Source organism: Notamacropus eugenii, chromosome 2 (assembly GCF_028372415.1).
Source record: "Notamacropus eugenii isolate mMacEug1 chromosome 2, mMacEug1.pri_v2, whole genome shotgun sequence".
NCBI classification, from domain to species: Eukaryota; Metazoa; Chordata; class Mammalia; order Diprotodontia; family Macropodidae; genus Notamacropus; species Notamacropus eugenii.
The window spans coordinates 12,883,515-12,902,166 of NC_092873.1; the positions used below are offsets into that span (position 1 = coordinate 12,883,515).

At 48.2% G+C, this 18,652-nt stretch overlaps 1 protein-coding gene across 3 annotated transcripts in view; it reads right to left on the reverse strand.

Annotated features, from left to right (window-relative positions):
- VWCE (von Willebrand factor C and EGF domains) overlaps positions 1-10,526 on the reverse strand; it is a 30,480-nt gene extending 19,954 nt beyond the window's left edge. The window contains exons 1-4 of one of the 3 annotated variants that reach the window (XM_072638805.1): positions 9,559-10,526; positions 3,749-3,843; positions 3,499-3,588; positions 2,055-2,180 (exon numbers count right to left, since the gene is read on the reverse strand). In XM_072638805.1, the coding sequence (XP_072494906.1) occupies positions 2,055-2,180; positions 3,499-3,588; positions 3,749-3,843; positions 9,559-9,686 (439 nt within the window). In that variant the 5' untranslated portion in view covers positions 9,687-10,526. Of the gene's footprint in view, positions 1-2,054; positions 2,184-3,498; positions 3,589-3,748; positions 3,844-9,558 lie in introns of all 3 variants that reach the window. The other 2 variants (XM_072638806.1, XM_072638804.1) reach the window with 2 other exon arrangements.
- Positions 10,527-18,652: the final 8,126 nt, after the last annotated feature.

Genomic DNA, 18,652 nt, shown 5'->3' on the forward strand with positions numbered 1-18,652 from the left:
TGGAGGAGACACCAAGGGTCATCTTACTCAATTTTACATTTTACAGATGAGAAAACTGAGACTCAAGGAGGGGAAATGAAAGACTTGGTCTGAAAAGAAGCACAACATGAAGGAAGAATGGTCTTCCTGGGAGGCCTTGGTTTCCTTGTCTTGAAGGTCTCCAGACAAAGGCTAGATGACTACTTATTGAGGATGTCATAGACAGTATTTTTCAGGTTGAACTAGGTGGATTCTGTGGTCCCCTCCAACTCTGGAAATCTGCCCCTTTAATGAAAGCCCTACCTCCTAATCTGTAAAACAAAGTGAAGTTACTCTGCCAGGTCACCCAGGTACTAAGTGGTACAGCTGGGATCTGACCACAATTCCTCTAGCTGCCAGCCTGATGCTCTTTCCACTACATCACGGAAACCAACCCCCAGACATTCCTACGCCCACACGGCCAGCCACACTGCAGGAGAAGGAAAACACCCACCCACCAATAAAATAAGCTCATGCAAGGTCAGGGACATACTCAGATGGAAAGTCACACACTTGCTCTCATAAAACCACAGGAATCATGCACCAAGTCAAGATGCAAGAGAAATGATCCACAGACACAGAATTTTAAGGAAGGACTAATTCTGCTCACAAAATGTCTGAGTTGTGAGGTCACCTCATCTGACCCCTTCCTTTTACAGAGAAGGAAACTGAGGCCCAGAGAAGTCCAGTGAGCTTCCCAAAATCATAGCAGGAGGAAGAGGCAGAGTAGGGCCACAGGCCTGGCCCCTCTGACTCCAAGTCCAGTGATTTCCCACCAGCTCCACAGAAGGATTCACTCTGATGTTGAACTGAAATCAATGGCCCTTGTCCTTTCTACCCAGGATTTCTTCTTCTACCCTCTGGAGCCAAGCAGAGCAAGGCTACTTGTTCTTCCACAAGAAAACCCTTTAAATGATTGAAAACAGCTATTGTGTCTTCCCTCCTTCCCACCAATTCTTCTGGTCTTCCAATCAAAAATCCCTAGGTCTTTCAACTGTTCATCTCACACTGAGTTCCATCACCAATATAGTAGCCACCTCCTCCGGACCTTTTCTATTTGGTGAACCCAGTATTCTAGATGGGGTCTTTCCAGGACAGAAGACCATGGGACTAATGCCTCCCTTATTCTAGACATATAGAATGTTTCTGGCGTCTATGAACATAGCTGAACACAACATTAGTGTTGGGCATCAGGGACATTACCGATTCGCTGGGATCTTAGAGTCTCTTCCACATGAACTGATGCCCAGTCATGTGTTTGTGCTATTGATTACTTAAACCTCAGTGTGACTTGACATTTATCTCCACTCAATTTCATCTTGTTAAATTCAGCCTTTCCTTTGAGTGTAACCCCTTCCTCAATCTGTTCCTCTGGGGTTGGGAAAGAAAGCTTATGAAGGTTTACAATCTGAAAGGTTAGACCCAGAGCAAAAACTTAGAGGGGAAAAGATTGGCAAGTGAAAAGAAAAACATAGAATGAATCTCTCTCCATGCCTGGGCCTGTCTTTGAACACACTCAAGCACTCCACAGTAATGGAAGCTGAACAAATCCCTCTACCTCTCTGGGTCTTGGTTTCCAAATTTGTAAAAGGAAAAGGTTAGACTAGCTGGCCTCTCAATGTTCCTCCCAGCTTTAGAACTATGATGCTCAGATACCAAGATATTTCCTCATCTGTAAAATGAGTTTAGACCAGATCATCTCTTCCAGGGCTAGATTTATAAGTCTCTGATCATATAAGAGGAAAGGAAAGAGGAAGCCACCAAATCCAAAGCCCTGTCCTTTCTTCACCTCCTCTGATAAGATTCTTTTAGACCACTAGAGATAGGAAACTGTCAGTTCTAGGACAGATAGCTGAACCAGACCTGAGGATGTATCTCCTCTCTCACAGATTATGAAGAGTACCTTGCCCCAAATCACATGCACAATGAGGAGCAAAGCTGGTCCTCTGGCTGGAGACCCAATACTCTTTCTTTCCAGGGCAGATAGAGGGTAGATAGATACACATGCCTCCTGCGAAGGCTGACAACATTCTCACCTGTACATTTGATGCCAATGGCTGTTTCTATCATGGAGAACCCCACAGGACAGACTCGGGCTACCTCTTGACAGCCGCCATGGTTACAGGCCAAGTCACAACCATACTCACCACATGGTCCAGGGGCTTCTGAAATGAAAACACTGGTAACAAGAGAGTGATAACAATGGCCACAGGGCAATCTTTGCTCCAGGGCAAGCCCCTCCAATTGTGGGGGCAATAAAGAAGGAGGATCCCCTGTTATGCAGCCATGACAGAGAGGAAGTCCTCCCCAGCAAACTACAAGGTCTCCATGAAGCCAAAAGATTGGCTACTCCTGAGGGTTGGGGGCACTGATGGACAAAGTAGGCTCTGGGACACCCTAAAGTTTCCAAGCAGTGCTAAAGGAGGCTGACCCAGGAGATGGAACTAGGCAGGAAAGGAAGCACACCCCTGGATAACATCTCTGAATTTTCTACCTGGGTCAAAGCCCAGAGGGACCAGCCTTAATTACAGTTAGTTATAGTTACAGTTATACAGTTATGATAATATCTCACACTAAAGTAACAATACTTGACTGTTTGCAGAGTACTTTCCTCATCCTAGGCCTGGTAGTGAAAAATTATTACTTTATTTTACAAAGGAGGAAACCAAAGCTCACAAAAGTAGTTTAACTTACCCAAGTCTTCTTGGGACTTCTTAAATAATGGACCCAGGACTTGAATCCAGATCTTCTAAATGCTTCTTTCCCTATACTTTGTGGCTTTGGTAAGCCCCCAATGTAAGCCTCCCTTACCCACACCCCTTGCCTAGCATATCCCTGGAAAGAGTATATCCATAATATGTTTGGGATGACTGTATATGCATAATATCAATACATTATGTTGTTGTTGCCATTTTTTAAGTCGTATCTGCTTCTCTGTGACCCCATTTGGGGTTTTCTTGGCAAAGATACTGAAGTGGTTTGCCATGTCCTTCTTCAGCTCATTTTACAAATGAAGAAGCTGAGGCAAGCAGCTTCCTGTTGCTGGGAAATGTCTGAGGTCACATTTGAACCCAGGTTTTCCTGACTCCAGGCTCAGCACTCTATCCACTTAGCCACCCAGCTGCCCTCTACATATTATATAGATCTATATCAAATTGCTTGCCTTCTCAAGAAAGGGGGAAGGGAAGGAGGGAGGGAGGGAATTTGGAACTCAAATTTTTTTAAACAAATGTTAACATTTTTGTTTACATGCAATTAAGAAAAAAATTAAATGTAAAAAAAGTTTTTAAAAGTACTCTTTTATCCGTAGTGTACTGCTTGCTCTATCAGAGGGGCACAGTCAGAGATTACAAAATGATCTAGTGTCCTTTTCCAGGGGAGCTGACTGCAGTCCAGCGAGGAGAAGGGACTCATTCTAGCTCATACAGTTAGATCATAACTGAGCCAGGATTAGAATCCAAGTCCCATGCTCTCAGTTACCTGGGCAGGTGATGCCTTGCTCTCCATCGCGGCAGGAACAGACATTTGGAGCGATGCAGTAGCCACTACCACAACCAAAGGAACACAGAGCTGGGGGAAGAGACCAAGGGGGCCATGAGAAAGGATCAGAGGTCACTTTGGACAGCATGTCCTCCAGCTTGTCTCCTCTGATTCCCACCCCCCTCCGACATCCCATAGGTCTAAGAGCCCCATTACATGGAGAAGAGGTTGCTTGAGCTGAGGCACTTACGGAGGGTACACTGTCCACTGCCCAGAGAGGGCACCCAGCCAGGGCAGCATCCACTTCCAAACCCTGAGAGGCAAACATGGGGTCCCAGGCGGCGTCTTGAAAAGAGAGAGATTGTTTTGGATTCTTTGCACTGAGGGGAAAACCAAATCAACTGGACAATGGAAACCAATCATCTAGTCAGTGGGTCAGTGGGCTAACAGTAGGTGGTCCCTTGAGGCAACTCTTGAGGCTTGACATTGGGCACTGTGGCATCCCGTGTTCAAAGTTTGATTCAACAACTATTTATTAAGCTCCTACTACTACCAGTCAGGCACTGGGCTAGGTGCTGAGGATTCAAACACAAAGAAAACAGCCCCTCCCTCAGGGTGCTTACATTCTATAGTAGGGATACAGTATATCAACATTAAGCAAAGACAAGGAAATCTGAGAAGGGAGAAAGCACCTCTACCTTAGAAACATCTCTCACATACATCTATCTCTTCTCTCCAATCACACCCCCACATGACCTTAGTTCTTAGTTCAGGTCCCCGTTACTTCTCCTTGGCACTATTCCAATAACCTTATAGTTGCCTCTTATCTCACTTCACCTCAAAGTGTCTTCCCCTCAGATCCCAAAGTGATTTTCTTCAAGTGTAGGTACATCCATGTTACTCCCCAGCTCAATAAATTGCAATGGCTCCCCATTACTCCAGGATCAAATGCAACCTTCACAACTTGGCCCCTTCCTATCTTCCTAGTTTTTTTTTTTTTTTACACTTTACTTCCCTCTATGAATTCTACAATCCAGGGACATTAGTCTCCTGGCTGTTCCTTCATCTTCCCCTCTCCGTGCCTTTTCAGTAGTGGTCATCCATGCCTGGAATGCTTTCCTCCCCCAGCTTCCCAATCTTCCTTCAAGAGTCAGCTCAAATCTTACCTTCTTCCTGCCTTTTCTGATTCCCATTCTTGCCCAGCATAGCTCAGCCCCCACAGCTAACACTTTCCCCTTGAGATGACTTTCCATTTATACAGTATATATCCCGTACATTCGGAGTTGTGTTTGCTTGTTGTCTGTTGTCTATAGTCAGGTCAATAAGCATTTATTAATCTCCTACTATATGCCAAGCACTGTACAGTGTTTAAGGAACCCCAGTCTAATGGGGGAGACCACATGCAAACAACCACATACATACAAGATACATACAAGATGAACTGGGGATCATCTCATAGGGAAAGCTCTAGCATTAAGGGAGATCTCCCCCATTCAGATGGAAGCTCTGCCAGTGGAGAGACAGTATCTACCTTTCTTTGGATCCCTAGCTTAGTATAATGCCTTGGGCACTTGATAAATGCATGTTCCTAAGTGCCAGGCCAACTACCAGAGGAGTGTATGATTCTCCAAGGCAGGGGTGAAGAGGGAATGCATTCCAGGCACACGCTGGGAGGCCTCCTCAATGGCCTGCCCTATGCTATAGATGGAGAGACCAAGGACTGACTGGTCAGCACCAACCTAGAAAGCTTCCTATACCAGGAGTCTAATTTTTTAAAAGCCATGCTAGATACTGGTGTTTTTTTGTGGAGAGCCTCACAAGAAGTCTGAAACTGATCCCTAGGCTAGACAAAGCTCACAAACTAACCTGAGGACAGACACCGAGGAGAGAAGAATATGCATAGTAGATACCCCACCCCCCACAAAAGCTCCAGTTCCATCCCACTCCTAACTCCCCTGGGGAGGAGGGAGGGAGAACTTCATTACTGCTTCTGATGAAATATCAGAAAAAGCCCTAAGCCATAGACTTGCCCAGGGTCACACAACTACAAAGTAACAAAGCCAGGCTTTCCAATCCAGGTCACCAGTGGAAAACCACTGTACCAGGAGAAAGGAGGTCTGGGTTCCAATTTCAGCTGTACCACAAACAGGTAGTATGCCACTGGCAAAGTCATTTCCCATCTCTTGGCCTGTTTCCTCATCCCCAAAACACCAGTGATAAGAGTAGATGATCTAGTAGGTTTACAATTCCCAATGCACTTGGAAATGGTTACTCAGGACCAGTTGAGCTTGGGTGTTAAGGAGGGGGAGGCATTGTTTGAGGAGAAGGAGGATGAGATAAGGGGGGCAGAGGGAAAAGGAAGAGGAAGAAGAGAGGGGCTGTGCAGAGGGGTGAAGAGGAAGGAAGAAAAAAGGGGGGAGAGGAGAAGAAAGGGTCAAAGGAGAAGGAAAAGAGAGGAGGGGGGAAGGAATTCCAAGCAAAGGATTAAGTGGCCTGTGGAGAGATGGGTTTGTGGGCCAAAGCCCTGAATTATAGACCAGAGTAACAAGAAATCCAGGGGACAAGAGTGGAGGGTGGGTCGATGGGACACCCCAGGAACCCCGTGCTGAGGCATTCAGGTTTCCTCCTTCAGAAAGATGGAGTGAGTTTAGGTTGTGAGGACTGCTCTGGGCTCTGTTCTCAGCCATCACCAAGGCCATGTTCAATACAGCAAACATGGAACTGGATTTGGAAGCAGAGGGACAATCCCTGAATCTCTTAGTATCTCCTTATCTATAGAAGAAAAAGATTCAACAAAAATCCTTCTAGCCCTAAACCCTATAGAAAGGAAGTGCAATAAGGCTCCTCTCTTTGTGCAAACTTGTGTCGAGAAGCTGCTGGGACCCCTTTCAGAGGTTCAAAGATTTTGAGGCGGCCTCAGAAGCCATTTGGTGCAAACCACCTCATTTCACAAGGGAGGAAACTGAGGCCTGTAGACCCAGTCTGGTAGAGTTGAAAGGATGCTGGTTCCGGAGCCAGATGGCCTGATTTCAACTCTTGCTTCTGATGTTCACTACCTGGGTGATCGCTTAACCTCCCTGTCTCAGTTACCTCATCTGTAAAATGAAGGAATAGGATCAGATAGCTTCTGAAATTCCTTCCTGCTCCCAATCTGATTGCCTATGATGTGACTTCTCTATAGTCACTCAGGTAATTTGACAGAGAAACTTGAACTCAGATCCTGCAACCCCAAACCCAGTGCCCTTTTCTATATGAGGCTGTGGGCAAATACCCCTGGTTCTCCTCTTCCCCCACCAGAGAAGAGAACTTCCCCAATTTCCCAAGAGGGCCTTGGCAACACTGTTCTCTGCCCCCCTCCCCAGAGCATGCCTAGCTGAGTCCTGCCCCTAATAATAAGTGCCAGCGTGACAGCTGGAGGGGGGGGGCTGTCTTATGGGGCAGCCAGGCATCTTATCTGATTGTGGCCCACAGGCCAGAAGGACGGATGGAAGGCCCACAAAGGAGATGCAGCTCAAACACGCATCTGTCCAATCCAATCCTGATGGGACAGGCACTAAGTGGAAAATCCCCAGGGAGATGAGCTGACGAACTGACTGAGAGACAGGTGGACAACAGGCCCTGAAATGTGGCCAAGAGCCTTAGGCAGCTCGTGAGACAACACAGGTGCAAGCCGTCAGGCTGGGAGTGGGCAAGTACCCGACGCTGTAGGAGAGGGATCCCTGGCCCACAGCCAGAAAACCCCAGCTTGACACAGTGTTCTCACACAGGGAGCGAGCAGCACACGCACACGATCCTGACAAGCTATCGAGCAGCAAGCTTCTGCCTGATCCCGCCCTTGGAGGGTGAGCAAGTCAAGACAAGCCCAACGGAAAAGGCAACATCCGCCCCAGAGATAAAGGAGAGAAGAAAGGAAGGAAGGAAGAAAAGGAAGGAAGGAAGGAAGGAAGGAAGGAAGGAAGGAAGGAAGGAAGGAAGGAAGGAAGGAAGGAAGGAAGGAAGGAAGGAAGGAAGGAAGGAAAGGAAGGAGGAAAGAAAAGGAAAGGAAGGAAGGAAGAAAAAGGAAGAATGAAAAAGAAAGAAAAAAGGAAGGAGAGAAAGAAAGAAATCCCTAGGAGAAGACTACTAAGCCAATGCTTGAAGGAAGACTTTTCTCAAAGAAAAAGTCATAATTTGTTGTGCTTGTAGGTGGTGCTGGTGAAAAATCTCCTCCCCCCCCCATTTCTCTTGTGTTATTAAAGAAAGTACAAGAAGCCCAGATCACTCAGTCATCCAGTCAGTCAACCAGCATTTATTAAGAACCTACTGGGGATACAAAGAGAAGTAAAGGACCAAATCCTTCCTGCTTTCAAGAAGCTCTAGATCTGAGGAGGATTGAAGGGAGAGAGAAAGGATGGAGAGGGCATCTGTTCTAACCCTCTCTTTGTGGAGGACACCCCCGCCCAGAGTCAGCTCAGGTAGGGACCAAATGAGGAATCTAATCCAGAATTTCTGTCTCCAGATGGAGAACACGTCACCACACCACACTGCAAGCTACCATCTCACTTTCAGCCAGCTTGTCCTGTGCATCTAAAAACCCTGTGGAGCGAGCAGTCCAAAGCACCAGAAATGAGCCTTGAAGGAAAATTAGGCCTCTAAGAAATGGAAGTGATGTGGGAGTGAATTCCAGGCTTTGGAAGAGGCAGAGGAGATTCCTGCTCTGCCCTTGCCCCAGCTGCTTGCGCCTTCCACTCCCAAATTAGCTCCTATCTCATCATGATATGTAGCTGAGGCATACAGGTGGTGAGGGAAGCTGGGCCTGTGTGACCCTGAGCAAGTCACTTAACCTGTTTGCCTCAGTTTCCTCAACTGTACAATGGAGATCATACAGCATCTCCCTCCCAGGGTTGTTATGGGTCTCAGTTGAGACAGTGGGTATAAAACACTTAAGGTGTAATAAATGGTTTCCTTCCTATATATGGACCTATATAGATAGAAACACGTATCTCTGCTGTCTTATGGTTCCAGAACTGACTCCTCCCCCTTTATCTTCCTATTCCCAGGCCCCAGCACAGGGCCTTGCACAAAAGCAGGCGATTGAGAAATATTTGCAGCTTGGTTGGGAGAAGTTACTTGCCCTAGGTCACTAGAACCCAGGTCCTGGGACTCCAAAACCATTTCTGGGCCCGAAGAGCCTTGGTGTTTCCAGGGCTAAAGTCGGGCCTCTCAGGTGTGCCAGGAGGGGAGCAGAACTGGGGGCTCTTCGGGCAACCTGATCCAGAACGGCCATGTGACCCAGGCAGGGACAGAGACAGGACCAGACCGACCTTCCCCCACAACCTCCCCTAAGCTCATAGTAGTCCTCGGGTTGGCCCAGGGGCCACCAGCGGCATCCTCAGATCCAAGGTGAAGCCTCCTGGGGCTGTCCGGGGAGGGAGAGCCCTCGCTCGGTCCCGGGAAGCCCCAGCGCAGCGGGAAGCTAGTACAGACTTGGCCAGGTGGGGAACGAGGACTCCTGGTCAGCTTTGGGTCCCTCAACCCTTTGACCACTCCGTAGTCCCCCCACCCCTACTGCCAGGTGGACAGCGCCACCGAGGTGTGCCCCAGACGACATTTGGCCACCTGAGCAGAGTCGCCCTCCGTGCCCGGCGACCAGTGTCCTCCCTCCCTCGCCCGCCCAGCCTGCCCGGCGACCAGTGTCCTCCCTCCCTCGCCCGCCCAGCCTGCCCGGCGACCAGTGTCCTCCCTCCCTCGCCCGCCCAGCCTGCCCGGCGACCAGTGTCCTCCCTCCCTCGCCCGCCCAGCCTGCCCGGCGACCAGTGTCCTCCCTCCCTCGCCCGCCCAGCCTGCCCGGCGACCAGTGTCCTTCCTCCCCGCCCGCCCAGCCTGCCCGGCGACCAGTGTCCTTCCTCCCCGCCCGCCCAGCCTGCCCGGCGACCAGTGTCCTTCCTCCCCGCCCGCCCAGCCTGCTCGGAGATCGGTGGCCTCCCAGCCCGCCCGCTTGGGCTCCTCGGGGCAGGCACGGAGGATGGCTGAGAGCGCCCGAGAGAGCGAGGAGCGCCGGCGCTCCGGTCCCGGGCTTACCTCTCGGCCGCGAAGGGAACGGGCTTCTTCCTGCCCCCCGTGTAGCCTCGGGCGGAGACGCCGGCGGGCAGGGAGAGCGCGAGGCAGGCGGCGGCGGCGGCGGCTCGCAGGAGCAGCCCAGCCCACATGGCTCGCCTGGGCTCGGGGCTGGACGGCCCGCCGCTCCCTCCCTTCGCCCCTTCCTCGCTCCGCTGCAGGGGGGAGCCGGGAGTGGGGCGGGGGGGCCGGAGAAGCTCGGGGAGCGCTGCCGGGCCGGCCGGCCCCTGGCCCCTCCTCTAGCCCGCCCCGCGCGCCTCGGGGGCCCCGCAGGGAGCCGGCAGCGCTGAGCTAGCCCCGGGCCGCGGGTGCTGCGCGCTGGGAGTTGAGGGGCGCGCGGGGGGCTGAGCTAGGCCAAGGGGGAGGATCCCGCCGGGGAGGGAGGGAACGGTGGGGGGCGCCTGTGGGGATGGGGGCGGCTCTCTGGCACCCGGGGGGCGCAGCTGAGCACAAAGGGCAGGCGCGAGGGCGCTGCAGGGGCGCTGTAGGGAGGGGGGCGCGCCGGAGGGACGGGGTCTCTGGAACCGAGGGGGGTGCGCTGGAGGAAGGGAGGGAGCAGGAGGGAGTGGGGCGCGCTGAAGGGAGGTGGGGCACTGGAGCCGAGGGGAGAAGCTTTGGGGGGCGCTGGAGCCGAGGGGGGCGCTGCCGTGGGACCGTAGAGCGGAGGGATCGGCAGGGGCCAACGAGGGCGCGCTGGGGCCAAGGGAGCGCCTGAAGCCACGAGGACGCTAGAGTCAGGGACAGCTGCTGGAGCCGGGGGCCAGGGAAGGACTGGCGGGTAGGGGCAGAGATCAACGAGTCCTCGGCCCCCAGCCACAGACAGGGTTCTACTGGAGGGCGGCGATCTACGCCCTAGGAAAGGTTGACCCTTGGGGCCACCAGGGTACTGGGACAGGGGCAGAGGGAGCCTCCCGCTTCCTTGGCAGGGGGGCCAGCTCTGGGGCCCTGCCCGCCCTGGGGAATAAGCCAGAGAGCCCGGGGGCCCCGAGAGGGAGCAAAGTTGGCCTTTGCCATCCCCGCCCCTCTCCTGGCCTGGCGGTGCTGACTTCGTTGGCCTCGTGGGCCCAAACTCCGCCCTCTCATTTAGGGCAGCTATTTCTTTTGTCTGTTAAGGTGAAAAGAGCTGGGGACCTGAGAAATCTAGGGCAGAAGACACCTCGGAACCTTTCTCCAGCCTTTTCATCCAAGATACTCCTCCAGAATAAGTGAGGGGTTCATCTGGGAAGCTGCCCCCACTTCAATCAGCCACTGGAGAGTGGTCAGGTCTTCCTGAGAGACTCTAATGGCTACAGGGGATCAGACAAATCAGAGAGCCCTCCAGATGCCCATAGAGTGTCCAGTGCAGTGGCCAAGTTCAGTGGCAGCAGAAACGGCGGCCCAGGGGAGCCCCGAAGCAGAGAAAAGAGCAGCAAGAATCATGGAACAGATTTAGTTCTCTCACCTGTTGCTAATAATGAGTTTTAGTTTCTGCTTGGCTACTTCCAGTGACAGGGAACTCATTGCCCTACAGATCAGCGTATTCCATTATTGGGCAAACGCTGACTGGTAGAAAGTTCTGCCCTACACTGAGCTGAAATCTGCCCTCCGAAAGTTCATAGGATAGTCAGTTTTAGACCTAGAACAGACATTAGAAGCCATTCACTTAACCCCGATTTAGAAAGGAGGAAACTGAGGCTCAGATGCTGATAGGGTGGAAAGAACTCTTTCCTTATGTCCTCTAGGGGCAGCAGATAGTGCCAGAGTGAACACAGTGCCAGACCTGGAATCAGGCAGACTCCTCTTCTTGAGTTCAAATCTGGTCTCAGGCACTTACCAGTCGTATGACCCTGGGCAAGTCACTTCACCCTGTTTGCCTCAGTTTCCTCATCTGTAAAATGATCTGGAGAAAGAAATGGCAAATCACTCTAGTATCTTTGCCAAGGAAACCCCAAATGGGGTCACGGAGAACTGGACATGGCTGAAAACAACTAAGTAACATGTCCCCTGTGACTAGCTCAAGGTCACACAGTAAGCTGGAGAACTGTAATTTGAAACCAGTTCCTCTGACTTAAGCCCAGTTACTGCTTAACTTGCACCCTCGTCTTGCCTCTTGAAAGAACCCAGTTTACTTCCTTTTTCCATGTACCTACTTCCCAAAGGGTCTTTTGTCTTTCCCAGATAAAACCTAGATCATGGAGCCAACTAGGGCTGAAAAGAACCTCACAGATCATGGAGTCACAAAACCACAGACTGAAGGGTTGGAAGGGACATCCTCAATGGTCATCTGGTCCAAGCTAGACCCAGAGGGAATCCTCTAGGCTCAAAGACTGAAAGCAGGAAGAAACTGCCTCCCAAGGCAACATTCATTGGTAGGAAGTTTTTCCTGACATTAAGCCTAAATTTGCTTCCAGGCAGCTTGCACCCAGTGCCCCTGTCCTCTAAGACCAGTCAGAACAAATCCATAGGAAAGCCCTTCAAAACCAACCATCGTATTCCCTCAGATTCTTTTCTCTAGGTTAGACCTGCTCAGGTCTTTTAACCAGTCCTCATGTGTGATGGACTCTAGGACCTTTTTCATATCGGTCATCCTCCTGTGGACACTCTCCAGTTTACCACTGTCCTTTAAACTATGATGCCCAGAAGCAAACCACAATATTCTATTTCAAGTAGGATAAGGGCTGACTGAGTACCTGTGTAACATCCCTCCTCAGGAATGAGTGCTATTACCTTCAAGGTTCTACAGGTAACCCCAGAGTGGCTGTTCTCATAACACTAATTTGAGAGCCCACTCCCAGGGGGCTTGGCCCTTAACAATCAACCATTAGATCCAGTTAGTTTTCTAGCAAAGGTATTTATTTACTCAAATGGTATAGTAAGAGTAGTTACAAAGCATTTCCTCCAACTTGGGGAAGGAGGGTGTCCTCATAGGGAAGTATATCAGTTGCTTCTGGAATGCACCTGGCAAGTCACAGCTATACTGATTCCTTACCAGAATGCCCCTGGCTTGGCTGCACTCTTCAGTGGGAATGCCACATTGTTCTTGTAGCTAGAACTTGGGTTAGGATAAGCAGAAGCCTCTTTCTTCCTTTTAATTCCCTCGGAGATTCAACTCAGCTATCATTACTTCCACACAGACTCAAAAGCCCCTTCTCACATAAATCGCTCCACCTGTCCTTAGGGTAATCTCGGCTCTCTTTCCCATAATCCTTTGGTGACTTTATGTAGATGAGTGAGTTGGGACTGAAGGATATTTGCAGTCTGTTCCCCAGAGACAAGTTCATTGTTTCACTGACCTCTACATAAGCAAGGACACTCTCAAGGTCTCTCTCAAGAATTTTGGATTTGATTATGTGACATGGGAGACACTAGCACAGGACCACTCAACATGACATGCCCACATCAGAAAGGATGCTATACTCTATGAGCAAAGCAGAATTGAAACAACACAAAGTAAACGTGTGATGCACAAATTTGGAGTACCCACCCCAAATGATCACACGGACTATCTGAGCCCAACCTGTAGTAGAGCATTCTGAGCTTGTATTGGTCTGATCAGCCACAGTTGGACACAGTGAAACTTGACTTTATCATGGTGATGTCATTTTGGTCCTCTTTGAGGATTAAGGATAACAACCAACCAACCAACCAACCAACATAAGTAATTAAACTTATCAAACCTATTATACTTCCTAGGGCTGGGAAGGTCTATTTGCCTCCTGAAGACCTTCCCTTTAACCTTGCAACATCTCCATAGACAATCAGCCTTGACTAAAGTCTCTGAGGTTACCTCCTCAGAAGTCTTGAAGCTACATACCCCTTCTTGCAGCCTAAAATGGCATTCCCCTTTTGGGCTGCCAAATCACGTTGTTAATTCATCCTGACCTTACTGTTCACTAACCCCCAAGAGCCTTTTCAGAGCCACTGGTATCCAACTGTGCCTCTCCCATCTTAATACTTTTGGGAAACAAGGAAGTTCTATTTCCACAGTCATGACCTAGCATGGTCAGGTAAAGGTCAGAACCTCTATAGGCTAGATGAGCTGTTTGAGGGAAAGCTTATCAGAGAGGAGACATAAAGTCATATGGTCAGGGGACAGTGTCAAGGGAGATCCAAAGTTCATTAAACAGTATAAGAAGCTCCATTTCTCTGAATGTGTTGTAGTCATCCTATAACCTGACAGGGGAGGCTACCCCTGTCCATTCAGGGGGAATGGATATAAAGATTAATAAAAGCTTTGCTGATTTCAGAACAGGTAATATTCTTTGTTTAAGGTGAGCATGTTTGTCACAGTTGGGGATTTCTTAGTCGGGCTCATTTCTTATATTGTGAAATTGATTCTTTGTGCCCAAGTGCAAGACTACATTTATCCCTACTGACTTTCATATTTGATACAGCTCAATATTCCAGTTTGTCAACGTCCTTTTGGACTTGGTTATCCAATGTGTTAGTGACTGCTCCAGGCTTTGTGTTATCTGCACATGTTTCTAGTATGTTGTTTATGGCCTGATTCAAGTTATTGGTAGCCAAGTGCAGGTTCCTGAAGCACTCCACTGGAGACCCCAAGCACATTGAACCATAAACTACTATTCTTAGAGCCCAGCATGCAACAAGCTTCAAATCTAGTTGTATTATCATCAAATCCATTTCTCCAACCCCTTACCTTAGAGAGGAGAAAACTCTCTACAAAAAGGTTTAATTGACTTGCCTGTCTACGGTTCATTCCACCATTCTTTCTATAGCACTTAGGGTTACTTTTCACCATCCTGGTCACTCGTGGTAAATACTAAATAGGAACTGTTTCTCTTTTAACCAGGAACCCTCAGAATCTTCTCCTCTCAGTTTATTATTATTATTATCATTTAAAGGGGCCATCCCTTGAATAACTACTTAAAGAAGCCTATTCACTGAATGGGTGTATCTCACTCAAAGTGAGAATCTGATAAGACCTTAGCCTAAAATGGCCAGGGTTCCATATTGCCTCTTGGGCCATCTCCAGGCTCTGGAGGAAAAAGTGAGGCTGGTGACCTTGCACAGCCCTCTCTCACTCAAATCAAAGTCAACTGCAAGTCATGTGACCATCTTGACATCATAATCCTCCCTGAGAATGAAGGACAAACACCACAACAGCCAACATCCATGGTTACCATGGAAACCATCTCTAGACAAACCAAGCTGTTGGTGAAATTTTTTTCAATGTACCACCCAAAACTGAGCACAATATTCCAAATGTAGTCTGACCAGAACAGTAGCTCAAGGCTCCCATGTCCCCATGTTATCTCCCATCGGGTTGAGAATTAAAGGATTTAGAGTTAGAAGAAACCTTAACAGATCATCAATCTTACAGGTGAGATAGGAATCGGAGACTCAAGAAACAGGAAGTGGCTTGTCCAAAATCCCACAGATTGTAGGTAGTGGGACAAATAATTGAATCCTGTCAATGGACTCTAAATCTGAAGCTGATCCCATCATGCCATTCTGTCCTCTCTGAGTGTAGGTCCCCAGTGTTTTTTTTTAGACATAAGCTACTTTTAAGCCAAGTGGGCACCATCTTGCACCTCTGTAGTTGTTTTTGAACCTAAAAATATCACTCTCTTATTTCATCTTATGTTCCAGCCTGAATTTAAAGTAAATAAGTAGATGAAGCCAATTCAAGGAAACCAAAAATGTACTGCCCCTAAAAGTAAAGACCAATGGTACCAACCAAGCCCATGCTGCCCTCTCATAACAGTGTCTAACCCCAAGGTCAGCAACTGAGGATCTCCAAGCATCTGATCCCAAGCCTGGTCCCTGCTCCACTTGAGTGCCCCAATGCATCATGCCACACACACATCCCCTTACAAAGTGTTGTCAATGGGATTAGATCTCCTCTAAAGAAGAGGTGTCTAATGAGCCCCCTTTTGAGAATGCAGCCAAACCAAACAGGATTAAAATGTAATAGGAAAATATTTAACAAAATAGATAAAAATACAGTAGAACAAAAATGTTAATAGGTTTTCTAAGTCAACGTGCAGTGGCGTTTATGTATGGTTTGGTAGCCTCCTTTTCTAAATGAGGTCAGCACCAGTGCTCAAGTGTCCCCTTCAGTCACAATATTCCACGCTCAAAGTTGTCTTCAGCTCTGTTTTACGTTCTAAAGTATGTTAAGGCTCTAGATTTCCTTGTTCTTAGGCTCCTCCTAGCTCAAACATTCTGTGTACTAAGATTATTTCCAGCTTTGAAATTCTGTGTTCTATATCCAAATACCATGTCTAACTCCAAAAGTCTACATTCTGTTTTGCCACTTTATGGAACAATCCCTTTCAGGTCTTCCCAGTCTTCCAGCTCAGTCAGTGATTTTAAATGTATTTGTGCCTACCCTGAATTGCCCAAACATAAAAGCAACCATTACCATGTTGTCAGAAGCCATGCCATTACCCTAATCTATCATGAATGCCGTCTTCATTCCTACCTAACTTCCAATCAGCCACTGCCCAAACTCCACTATCCCTAAAACTGTCTTTAGGTTCCATCCTAAAACCTAGTCACAGTCCCACCTACCCTAGATCCAAAAAACTTTTCAGATCATCCTCACCTTTGACTTCACTGCCCTAGCCTAGACTTCAATAAACCCCAGCCTGAACCTTAAGTCCTACTAACAAATATTTAGGATCCTTCTGAACAGTTCCCAAGGTCAATCCAGTGCTATAATAGTCCACATCTAACCTGCGGAAGGATTTGGAACAGCTAAGACAGCAATCTGGTTCTGTCTTCTCTAAGCATTTAAAACAGTTCCCACACAATGGGAGTTCTCTTACCCAGTAAGTGACCCCCATAGCTTGTTATTCACCTTCTCCTTTGTATCTAGTGGATACAAGTTCCATTCGGGCAAAGCCCATCCCTGCCCCCCATCCCTGGAATGCTAACCTCATCACTACCCCTTTGGCCTCATTCAATACTCCATTTGGCCACCATGTTCCATGGGAAGGATCTCTTCCCAATCTCCTGGTAATGCTTACTTCCTATTCAAATTATCTCATACTTATGTGGTGACTGTTTAAACAAAGCATGTCCCAATAGACCAGGAGCTCCTTGAGGTCAGGATTTTGTCTGTGCCTTTCTATCCTCAGCATCTATCATAATGCCTGGCCTGTGTTGTACAAGGAGGCCTTTATAATAAAATACTTGTTCAGTTGAGTAACAGATGCTTAACAGATATTTGATGAATAGAAATTCTCAATACCTCTCTCATGCGCATCTATCTCCTGCTTACTGTTTATCTACCTCCCCAGCCTTCTCTGATTTGCCTGTAATCGGGTTATGAGAATTGAGGTTCTCTAACAGATTGGCAGATTGACCTTATCAGGGCAGGTGAAGTAAATCTCATAATTAAATCTCTCTCCCTCAGATTCCAACTTAGTCTTATTTCTGGCCCAATCTTGGTAATTCATAGACTCACTGGAATGAAAGAGACCTTCCACTGAGCACAGATCCCTAACTATTGTTGGCTGCTAAGAAGGCTGGCTCAGAACCCATCCCAAACAATCATGTGATGAGTCAGTAAGTTTCTATTATTTTCCCAAAGGTCAGTTCGTGCAGAGGCCTGGAGTGAGGTTAGCTCATCAGAGGCTTCATGGAAAGGGGCCATTCCAGCTAACTGTAGCCAAGCTCTTCAGACAGCCCTTCCCCTCGGGAGGAGTGATTAATGGTGCTTGAGGGGGGTTTTCAGAGCAGAACATCATTTCCCCAATTGCTCCTGGGGGTGGGACATGTCATGATGAAACTTAATTCTCAATGACAATTCCCAGGGGCGCGGGGCCTCAAAGAATGAAAGTACCAAAAGGCTTCAGAGGCTCCCCAACTTAAAAAGATGAGAGAGAGCCAGGGTAGGTTAAAGCATGCTACTCTCCAAATGACAGAGCTGGAATAGGGCCTTATTGATGGGAAAATTGAGGTGACATTGGCCTGCCTAATACTACATAGTTAGCTAGGAAACAGTGGTTGGGCTTGGCCTAGAAAAGAGCTCTCCTGACTGTCCGCTCAACGTTCCTTTTACTACACCATGAGCCATAGCCATGGAAAGGTGTGAGGAAGCCACTCAGACTGAGCCTCAGTAGGGAAGGAGGACAGAATCTTGGTGGAATCCTACCGCATGTTACACGGTGTGCTCCTCAGCTGTGGAGACTCAGGACATCAACCAGAGTCTGCATATAGCTGAATACCAAATGCTCAAGAGATTGATTCATAAGCCTAAAAACCAGTTTATTAATTTACAGTGGGGTTAGGAGAGGGGAAGAAGGGATAGATCTTTTCAGTGACTAAGATACTCGTCCATTACCCCATATACCTCTTTCTCAATACTTGAAAAAAACAAAAACCAAAACACCCAAACCTAGTCATTAAGGGGCCACCTAGAGAGCAAGGAATCAGAGCTGAGGGAGGAACATGGTTTGGAGGAATATTCTTCTTGGGCTGTGGTAGAGCCTGGACAATTATCCCTGCTCCACTAGATACCACACTGTTCCAGTTAACAGAAAATCCCTGACATCAGTTTCTCCCTTGGATGGCACTGGATTAATGTGGCCAAATTTTCTCTCTTTGGATCTTTTCATGTGGATCCCTTTCTTCCTGGTAGACTTGTTATAATGAACTAGAACATGGATAATTTACTATTTCACACACAAGACCATAAGAGCTATAGCTGGAAGGGAACTTAGGCTTTACATGGGCCAATCTGTATTTTAAGAATGAAAGTAAGGCCCAAGGTTACAAACACTGGTGCCTATATCTGAACATGTCCTCCCGCACAAAGACAATATTTTTCCACATCTTGACCTGGTAATAAGCCCATTTTCTTGAGTGCCTTTGGGAGATGACTCTATTTCATCAACAATCCATTTATAAACCACCATGTAGGGGCGGGCCACTTCTGCTACCAATCTCAGTCACACCATGTGGGTTCTTCATTTCAATTTCAGAAGGTAACATTTTTTATCTTCTCTCCAAATTCCTGTTTGGGCCTACCTGAAAGGTCACCTTGCCCTCCATAGGCATCGAGTATAATAAAGAACCATCTGATCACTCAAGACGACTTGGGCCATCT